The sequence below is a fragment of the Bidens hawaiensis genome, unplaced genomic scaffold (assembly GCF_021521415.1).
Source record: "Bidens hawaiensis isolate Kalapana, Puna unplaced genomic scaffold, B.hawaiensis_p1.1 tig00021722_1, whole genome shotgun sequence".
NCBI lineage: Eukaryota > Viridiplantae > Streptophyta > Magnoliopsida > Asterales > Asteraceae > Bidens > Bidens hawaiensis.
The window spans coordinates 363,640-371,504 of NW_027493381.1; the positions used below are offsets into that span (position 1 = coordinate 363,640).

Genomic DNA, 7,865 nt, shown 5'->3' on the forward strand with positions numbered 1-7,865 from the left:
GCAATATTGTTTAGAATATTATGTCCAAAATAGGAGATTGACTTGTAACATATAAGGGATATTGTTAACTGAATGAAGGGTCGAGGATTCCATTCGATCAGTTAGACTTCAAGCAAATAAGATCGTTTATTTGTTACAACCCAAATAAAAAACAATTCATTTGAGAAAAAAAAAATGATAAAATAACAAGATACGACCATTAATTGGAGGTACAATGGATTCGGTGAATTCACCATAGCAATTACCCACCATAACCATGTGACTGCAATAATTTTTTATGTTGAGCTAAACAAAATTACTAATTGTATATAAAGCAATGACAGAAAATAAAACCAAAACGTACCATATTTGTTTAAAAAACAAAGCAAACCATAGAAATTCAAATTGTATCATCATAACACTTGTCCCAAAACATCAACACAATTCATCAGAAACACTTAACAACCATCATAATACTTGTCTCAAACATCAACACGATTTATTAAAAACACTTTAAAACTCGTCACACCAACGATTAACACAAACATCTAAATCCCATCTGAATCTTCTCCTTCACATTGTCAAATGCAGCTGTAATTTAACACCAAAGTATCATCCTTTTTGATCTTATTATCATCAACGGTCGTCTCATTCTCCAAATCGGTTCCTTTAAAGATCAACCTCTGTTGTTCAATTGGGATTTCCTTCTTGTCTTTGATCTTTTCTTTAACTTCACGAATTGTGTTTGAGCTTTCGACCTGGAGAGTAAAAGTTTCCGAACCAAAGGCCACATTGATTTGGAAGCCAATACCAGCAGTAAGGACAAGATGGAGAGTAGACTCTTTCTGGATGTTGTAGTCAGCAAGGGTCCGGCCATCTTCAAGTTGTTTTCCAGCGAAGGTTAAACGCTGCTGGTCTGGGGGAATTCCTTTCTCGTCCTGAATCTTAGCCTTGACGTCATCGATTGTGTTCGAGCTTTCGACCTCAAGAGTGATGGTCTTGCCAGTAAGAGTCTTAACAAAGATTTGCATCTGTTCAAAAACAATAAAAGCAAGAATAAGTAACAATAATACACACAGAGATCCATATAATTCACTAAACGATATACAGTTAAAATACAATACGTTAACCAATATCAGACTCAAGAACAAATTAATTCACAAAATACATAACTTAAAATCATGATAAACAACTCAAAACATTATGCAATCAAATAGATTGCAATAACCATACAAAACACTATTTAGAATCAAACGAAAAACATCTAAATCATTATATAACCGTTAGATCTAACGAATTCTCTTACAAACAGAGATTTATAATTGATTAGAACAGATGATCTGAATAAAACTGTTCAAAATCAACACCAAAACACATAAATTGTCAAATGATCTAACAAATTTTCTTAAAACAGAGCCACAATAGATTATATCTCCAAAACCAAATAAAAACTATTCAAAATCAAAAGAAAAACACTTAAAATTGCTGTGTAATTATCATATCGAATTAGACCTAAAATTGTGTAACAAAAAGCTACCAATCAATCAAAATATCAGCATCACGATAAAAAAAATTCATATATACAACAGATTAATAATCGAGTCGATTACCAGATCTAAACATGACAACGCTTATAATCAATCGTTAGACCTAACGGAATTTCTAACAGAAAACAGATTCATAATCAATAGATCACATTATCTGAACAAAACTGTTCAAAATCAACATTAAATCACCTAAAACGTTACACGTAAATTTTTATAACATGAAAGCTACCTAACGCGATCAAAAACAGATTAACAGACCTAAAAAAACTCAAACCACTGTTCATCATCAGATCAAATAAGAGACAAAAGCGTAAAAATAACAGCAGATCTAATAATTTCATAATTATAACATATATAATCCATACGATTGCTAGATCTAAACCTATACTTAGCCGTTATTCATCATCATATCAAATCAGACGTTTTTTTTTTTGAACGGCCAACTAAGTAACGCTGGGTACCCCGTACGCGGCCCCCATTGACTAAAGGTAGCCCGAGCCGGCCACTAATCCGGACAGACGGAGCCCCTATCGGTCCACCTGTTGAGGGATTCACCGGATAAAACCCGACCCCCACGCCCGCCAAACGGCATGACAGCGAGGAGCCGGTAAAACCGGGTGAGATCAGGACTCAAACCCTGACAAGCCAGGGTCATCCCTCATATCTCCCTGGATAAGTTGGTGGTAATGAGGTTTGATCCCCCTACCTCTCACTTGTAAAGTGAGTTCTCTACCATTGAGCCACAACCAACTTATATATCAAATCAGACGTTAAACCGTACAAATTAACAGCAGATCAAACAATTTCATAACTCTAAACAGAAAATTATTAATAATCCACACAACCGCTAGATCTAAACCTAAACTCAACCGTTGTTCATCATCAGATCGAATCAAACTTAAATTCATACAAATTCATACAAATTAGAAGCAATTTCATAATTCTAAACAGATTAATAATCCATACAATTTCTAGATCTAAACCTAACCACAACAGTTGTTCATCATCAGATCAAATCAATAAAAACAAGAATAATAAGTAACAATATCTACCTACATACATTCATTTTTACAACACATAATTAGCTATCTAAACCTGAATCCAGTTAATATACAGATTTAAAAAACGAAAACAGACAGAATAACTAATTTACAATATCCAAACATTCATCTTCTACATTACACATAATTAGCTAGCTAATTATATACCAAAAACAGAAGCACGAACTAATTATAAAGTTACAATATCTAAACAAGTTCATCTTCTACAATACACACACAGAACCATATAATACACTAAACCTATCTCTCTATTCCTACCACGTCTTACCCTACTCAGACCCTATTATAGTTTTGCTATTGATGGGATTTACTGAGTACGATGATTGATGAGGATGATGACTGTTTAAAAATCAAGTTCAAAACACCTCAACCGTTGTTCATCATAGACTAAAATCCTTACAAATTTATACTCTAAAACGAGAATTTAAATAAAAGTTACCTTGAGCGAGGAATCAGAGAATTTGATGAAGAAACTGGTGAATGATATATGTATATATATATACACACACTAATGGTAAAGTTGGAGTCACTCAGTGTATTTCATACAAAAAGCTACCAATCAACAAAATACCACCCAGACAAACAGCCGCAATCATCGTGTTGCAAGCAGGCTCCAATTTTATAAAGATATTACGTAATTAGTGGAAATTCTTTTTAAAGTTCCATGTAAGACCACGTGTAGTCATAAAGCTCCACTATCAGGGGTTATGTGTCACGTGGCGTCCAGTCAGAGTTTATGTACAAAAACAGGCTGTAGTCATAACTCTCCACTACCAGAGGTTATGCGCCACGTGGCGCCCAGTTACTATTAATTTTATTTGTTTTTTTAAATTATAAATCATTTAAATAATTAAATATATAATTAAAAAACTACATTAATATTAAAAAAATACCAAACTCAAATCAGATCTTCTTCCATTTCATTCCAAAACCAAATCTGAAACCTCCTTCTTCGCCGGTTTGTTATCCACCAACACACCAACCCAAGACACCTCCTCCTCCTTCGCATCCGCCTCCTCCGCCGCCGCAAGCTCGAAGCCAAATCAGAAAACAAGGTCTCCTTCCAACACCTCCTCCTCCGCAGCCGCTGCCGGAGTTACTCACTGGCGGTGAACAGTAACCCATCTCCATCTCCAAAGGTAACCCCCAACGGATAGTTTTTTGATATTTGAGCCAGATCTAGCGTTTTATACAAAACGTTCGGAAAAATAAAATTACATAACGCAGGGGGGGTGGTGTACCCCCCGCGTTTTCCTCCAAAACGTTGGTGGCAAAGCTGCCATTACGAACGGTCTAAGTAACTGCTTCATCCCATGCTTGTCTTCATTTTAATCAGTTGTAAGTTTATATTATCAAAATTCGATTATTCTTAAATTTGCTGATATTATTATTGTGACATTCGTCAAATTTGAAGACAAGAAAGTCAAGTTAAGTTTGCAAATAAAGACATGAATGTATGATACAATAGGGCATTTTAAAGGCAAAACTTTGACTTGTTTAAAAACATCACTTTCGTATGATATTAAATAGCGTTCCATTTTAATGTTTTAGTTTGCAAGTTATGATGAAATAAGTAATGTTATCATAACAACCATCAGTGTATATTAGTATATATTTATAGGAGTAAGTTAACGTACAAATAAAATTAGCGTGCTAATTGTTATAATAAAGTAGAGTAATTATATATACAAGTAAATTAATTATGTGATTACACCATAGAGTAATTACATCATAAATTTATGATGTAATTACATAATTACTCTACTTGTATATATAATTACTTTATTTGATTTTCACAATTAACACATTAATTTCATTTGTATTTGATCCAAACCCTATATTTTATAAACCAATAAAGTTTTATATAACGAAGATCTATGGAATAGATGTTCAAGAAAAGGAAACGATGCCATGGATTGATGGATATAATGTTTAAAAATATTAATATATTAGTTTGAGAATATATATTATTTTTGTATTTATAAATGGTATATAAATTCTCGTTAAAGTCATAAACATTATCGGTTTAATAGTTGTGAAAGTTTGACAAATATATCAAAAGAAAAAATATTAAAAAATAGAACGAGGTGACATACCTAACTTTAGAATTAAACCTCCAAATAAGTGATGTCGGGGGTGTAACATCGAGTCATATAAAACATATATCGTTCTCTTTTTCCAAATACATAATATGTAAAAGTCCTTTCATCTATATATAATGTGCTCAAACCCTTCGATGATATTTGATATTTAAGTCGAAGGATTTCTTATATCTAAGTATTTATCACATTGAACGAGCATATCAATACATGACTCACTTAAGGCGTCAAAACACCCAAACAGGACTCATCGTCCACAATGAGATTCGTTTCACCAATATAGGTATAATAGTGACTCTTATACCATTTGTAACAACATTCGATCTCTATTACCCCTTCAATATTTGTCGTTTTGCCATGAAGAGTTCATGATATTTTTTTAATTGCTCTGGTTGAGATTTTCAGGAGGTCATTCATGTTTAAATTACCCTCACTCGAGCACGCTTAACCCGATATGTTTAGATTATCCTCACTCGAGCACGCTTAACTCGAGAGTTCTCATATCATCCACAAATATTGCGTCCAAAGCACATTGAAGATATTCAAGGGGTGACATTTCTTATGACTCGATGTTTCTAATATGGATATAACAAAACTATGTGTAACTCGCCTAAAGTATCACAAACACCTCCCATTGGTACTCATTGCCTTTGATGAGGGACTGAGGGTTGCCCAACTATTTTAAAATAACAATTAACAAAATAAGAGTAATTCTTACACCATTTGTGGCATTGGGTCCTCGTACATGCCATTATTGTTCCCTTTGCCTTTGAGGAACTCGCATATTTGTTTTTTTGTTGCCCGGATGAAGAATTCTTAAGAGATCCGTTCATCATTGGTTTACCCATACTCGAGTATGTTTGATTGGGAAGTTTTTTTTCTCATCCACATCAAATGTGCTCGAAACGAGGTGGTGATCCATAACTTGAATTACTTAAGGACATAAGGTGCAAGTATATGGCACTTGATGTATGTCTTTAGATGAACATTCAATGCATATAAAATTCGGTACACTCTAATTTAATGGTCTTGCTGTTATCTTTTAGTTTCTCTTGTTTGCTGAATATTTATCCTTTAATGAATTGCACTACGTACTAAGAGTCGTTTATGTGAAGAATTTTGTGTATGTTCGGCAGTTGGCTAAACCATCACACACACACACTCATTGTTAATTAGGCCATGTTTATATGATAATTATAACCCATTAGTTATACTAGTCCAATATATGGCCCAACAATTAAACCGGAAGCCAGATATATAAATGAAAGTAAAAGAGCATGCACTCCCGCATCTCCCAACTCGTTAATATATAGTTAATACTTGTTAGATCATCAAGTTAACTGAGTAACACTTAAATCATGTCGATAACGCTAACATTACGAACACTAAGTGATGGTTAGTTGTCGCGAGTGTGAATATGAGATGAAGAATGAGAAGGCAATGATTAAGAGGAGCGAGTATCTCTTGTATCTATACACACACACACACACACATATATATATATATATATATATATATATAATATTTAGTACAAATTCATAACACTAATTAATAAGATTAAGCAAATGATTTAAATTTTATGAAAAAAAACACTACTATAAAAACCCCTACTAACACCGATCTAAAAAATTGTTTATAACAGTGTGATGTCCACCCATTAAAATGTTATGAACAATTAAGAGGTAACCTCTTAATGATTGTTAATAATAATAATAGTAGTAGGTTATGAACCATTAAGGGCTAGCTCAAGTGGCCAGCCAAATGATGGGTAAGAGCTTGATGCCGGTTGGCCTCTCAAGTTCGAATCTTGATGGCGACACGAGTTTTCTATTAGAGTGTCCCTTCCCAGAGAGCTTGCTCTTGTGGGCGGACAACTCCTGTAAAGTGGTAGGGGCTCGAAATTTTCTCGTGGAACGTCTAGCCAAACTCGGATGCCAAGCGTGGACCCGGTTAAGACAACATAGTCTTGGCCCGAATAGGGCGGTTGGGGCTCTTTCCGAGAGCTGTAGCTGAATATTCAACCACTATAAAAGTCGCCGTTCAAAGAAAAAAGTCACTTTTTCAATTTCAATCTTAAGAGAATGATGAGCCCATTTGCCATCTCTAGTTATTTTTCAAATAACTAATTCAACTAAAAATAATAATATAAAATAGATTAAAAATATAAAAAAGTAATAATAACATAATTGCATATAAATTGTCTTTGTTGGCTAATTTTTTTTATTGTAAGAACAACTTAATTGTTTAAATAAATAAAGAAAAATTAGATATATAGATGTTATATTGTTTGATCCGACCTGACCTGAATCACCAAACCGACCCGAATCACCGACACGAACCGAATTGTCGACCCAAAAATTTTTGAGTTCGTGACTTCGGTCACCCCCGTGACTAAGCCAAGCTTCACCACTGCTCTCATCATCGACATTAAGATCAGTGATCCCAACTCCCCTACCACATCCATATCGTGTATATGCCATATTTTGCTAAATGGATATATGTGAGCGTTTTGACTCATTTATTTATAAACATATTTTATCTATAACGTATAAACAAAAATAAAAAAGATTCAACCTAAAAGTAGATAGCTCTAATGACATAAAAGAGTCAAACGAACATAAAGTCAAGTGTATTTTAATTCATATATTATCTAAATCGTTCATTCAAAGTGTATACTTTACTTTAAAGTTAAAAAGGGCACGCCTAATGGCACGAGGTTTACTTTAATGCATGAAGAGGTAAGTCCCAGCAGAGCCCAGTTGGACCCGCAAGACTCACCTTGAATAGGGACGTCTGCGTAATGACCAACTGCTCCAGCAGGACCCACCATGCTCAGAGAACCTTACACGCAGTACGCCAGCTGTACCCGCAGGGAAAGCCTCCCAATGGTTAAGTACCCCGCCTGTTCCCGCAGCTGCGGATACAAGCCATCAGGGAAGGCTACACGCACAAGGCACTCGCTACTTCAGTAGTCACATGAAGGAATGAGCAAGGCGGGAATACTCCCGCCTAAATGAGCCAGTCCGTACGCTTCTGGAAGGTCTTTCGTACTATACCTACTAAGGTATGGGCGGAATAGACAATTTGACCAGAGCAGCCCATGAACCAATCACAGGGTGACAGCTCACCGACAAACAATACGAGGAGGAGCACCCTCTAGTACTGTTTGTCACTATTAG

The 7,865-nt window shown here is 34.9% G+C and overlaps 1 protein-coding gene across 1 annotated transcript; it reads right to left on the reverse strand.

Moving 5' to 3' along the window:
* Positions 1-560: 560 nt before the first annotated feature.
* On the reverse strand, positions 561-1,045 carry LOC143564115 (polyubiquitin-like). The gene has a single exon (XM_077051490.1). The coding sequence runs from the start codon at positions 1,008-1,010 to the stop codon at positions 561-563; it is 450 nt and encodes a 149-aa protein (XP_076907605.1). The 5' UTR covers positions 1,011-1,045.
* Between the last annotated feature and the right edge of the window lie 6,820 nt (positions 1,046-7,865).

What these genes read in the sequence shown, in the direction of transcription:
- LOC143564115 (XM_077051490.1), bottom strand. Translation starts at nt 1,010, where the DNA reads ATGCAAATCTTTGTTAAGACTCTTACTGGCAAGACCATCACTCTTGAG.